The sequence below is a fragment of the Perkinsus marinus genome, assembly GCF_000006405.1.
Source record: "Perkinsus marinus ATCC 50983 genomic scaffold scf_1104296964170, whole genome shotgun sequence".
NCBI lineage: Eukaryota > Perkinsozoa > Perkinsida > Perkinsidae > Perkinsus > Perkinsus marinus.
This window is the reverse complement of record NW_003204781.1, coordinates 1-2,663: the sequence shown is the minus strand read 5'-3', so window position 1 is coordinate 2,663 and position 2,663 is coordinate 1. Positions and strand designations below refer to the sequence as shown.

Genomic DNA, 2,663 nt, shown 5'->3' with positions numbered 1-2,663 from the left:
TGATATTCAGTTGTTCTGCGTGGTCGTTGCTGGAATACTTGGGGGCTTGGTTATCATGAGGATCATGCCGAGGGCGCTGAGGAGGAGGAGCCATGTGAAGGTCCTTCTGGCAGCGACCGAAGCGAGTAGATCTCACATCTACGTTGATAAGGTGAGGTCTCAAGGTCTGCGCTCAGTTGAAGTTCCGTCATCACTACCCTCTTGACATTTATACCGGTCAATAAGGGGCCGCTATGCCTGTGGTCTAGACCATGTAGTAATCCCTTTGCCGATTAGGGGGCCGTTATGCCCGAGGTCTAGACCACGTCGTAATCTATTTGCCGATTAGGGGGCCGCTATGCCTGTGGTCTAGACCACGTAGTAATCCCTTTGCCGAATAGGGGGCCGCTATGCCCGAGGTCTAGACCACGTCGTAATCTATTTGCCGATTAGGGGGCCGCTATGCCTGTGGTCTAGATCACGTAGTAATCCCTTTGCCGATTAGGGGGCCGCTATGCCTGTGGTCTAGACCACGTAGTAATCCCTTTGCCGATTGGGGGCCGCTATGCCCGAGGTCTAGACCACGTCGTAATCTATTTGCCGATTAGGGGGCCGCTATGCCTGTGGTCTAGATCACGTAGTAATCCCTTTGCCGAATAGGGGGCCGCTATGCCCGAGGGCTAGACCACGTCGTAATCTTTTTGCCGAATAGGGTGGCCGCTATGCCCGAGGTCTAGACCATTCAGGAATCTATTTGCCGAATATGGCGGCCGCTGTTAGCAGGATTGTGTACTTTTATACATGCAGCATCATGAATTGCGTAGTTTGAGTTACGTAATACAACACTGTATTTCCAACGGATATCTTTCGATCAATGATATCGTACTGAGGTCTGAATGTATGTCCGCTTTCTCTCAGAGACATCTCAATCATCGTATGGGGTTCGGCAACGAGGAGGATCAAGGGAGCTCACTTGCCTTGTTCTGTGGGAGGGTCTCCAAAAAGGAGATGGATATTCTTATACACTGGATTAAGTCCAGTATTCATTCTACTCCCATCTTGTTCGCAGAAGTCAAGGGGGTAAGAAAGCGGGTGATCGATGCGCATTCACCATCGGCTCACAAGTTGTGTGTCACAACCCTTGAGAATGAGCGCTCTTCTTGCAAATTGTTGACTCTTAACTACCAGCGGATTCCAGGATAGCTTTGGTAGTTTGATGCCGAATGAAGCACGCTTGCTCGTGACTGTAGACTCCAGCATGATTCGCTCCTGCACACACTCTAGCACTGCTTGTTGCTGCATCTTTTAGGATCTTATACCTGACCTGATGAAGTCTCTGCTCGGCAGATGGACCACCGCCATGTTGGAACAGCATGGTTATGTGAATTGGTATGAATGTTCCGGGGAAGTCGAGATGCTCTTGGCAGCAGGTAAGGTGCCAGCTCTTCTAGGGATGTTACACAGAGGAGGGATTTGTCTCTGGCAGGCTTTCCACAGCTGCGCCTGGATCCGCAACGTTCAAGATGTATGCGCCTCGAGGATTTCTATCAGGCGATTCTGCGTCACTCAGCCGCCTGTGATGTCTATGCGGGGACTTCGCCTTTCACTGGGAATGGTGGGTTGTCGTGAAAATCATTGTATATACGCACAGTTTAATTGCCAGTCCCAACCCATCTTATCGCTGCTATCAAGAAGCTTTCTCGTCCGCCTCGTCAGACTCATACTTTGGCAATGCGAATCAACTTTGGTCGGTGGCTGAGCCGCTTTCTAAACGAGAGAGGCTATCAATCCTGGCCGGGCTGGTTCGCTGATGGTCGAGTGCTTCACGTCATTTTAAGAAACACATTCCCTCCTCTCAAGCGGAGGAATCGTGCTGTTCTGCAAAGCCTGGCAGTACTTTCCAAAGCTGACGTAGCAGTGGAGGAATCGACTTTGGATTCCCTCGCTGGATTGGGGTTGAGGAAACGTGTTGCTCAGCCCGACGGTTCTTCGATCGATTCTAGCCTATCATCGGCACAACAGTGATTATTCCATTCTTCATTGCCAATTTCATATTATACAGGGCTGTACAGCGGCCTATATTCATGCTTTGTTGTCTCAGTGACAATTTCTTTTCTTTTGCTTTTTTCCGATGTAGACGTGGCAAACAGCCGAACTTCTCCCAGTTTAGTTATCCCGTCCGTTTCCTCACTTATGTTGAATTTTCAAATTTAAACGACGATTATTGCATTTGCGTTCATGTGAAGTTTTAATGGCCTCGTGAACTCAACCGACAAATACGTCACAATTGGGTGTCCCCAAGGAATCCCCCTTGAGCTAAAGTCGAGTCAGAGCTAGCGAGGTGGACACAAGACCTGTCCCACTCTCGTGGATAAGATGTGCTATATGTCGTCTTCAGCCGCCTCCGAAACCTGCCTCTTCCTACATGTGATGTTATGGGCGTCTAATCAAAGGCTGGCCATCGCCACGTTTCACACCTTCCTATGTGGATTGCTGTTCTCTTCATTCAATTAAAGTGTCATCGAGTTTCGCAGGAGGAACAATCGCTAGAGACTTTCTTAAAGCAGCAGCAAGTTCCTGTTATTGTTCCTCCCTCTATGTCTGAGGAAGTGGAAGGCGCAAAGAAGCAACGACATCCTTTCGTGAGGACTCCTAAGAAGGTCCGACTTGATCTACTTATTTGC

General features: G+C 49.2%; 1 protein-coding gene across 1 annotated transcript in view; it reads left to right on the top strand.

The window, feature by feature from the left end:
- Pmar_PMAR004001 (steroid dehydrogenase, putative) overlaps positions 1-1,059 on the top strand; it is a gene marked incomplete at both ends in the record, with an annotated part of 6,179 nt that extends 5,120 nt beyond the window's left edge. Inside the window, 2 exons of the mRNA XM_002770916.1 lie at positions 11-151; positions 898-1,059. Coding sequence (XP_002770962.1) covers positions 11-151; positions 898-1,059 — 303 coding nt within the window. The remainder of the gene's footprint in view (positions 1-10; positions 152-897) is intronic.
- Between the last annotated feature and the right edge of the window lie 1,604 nt (positions 1,060-2,663).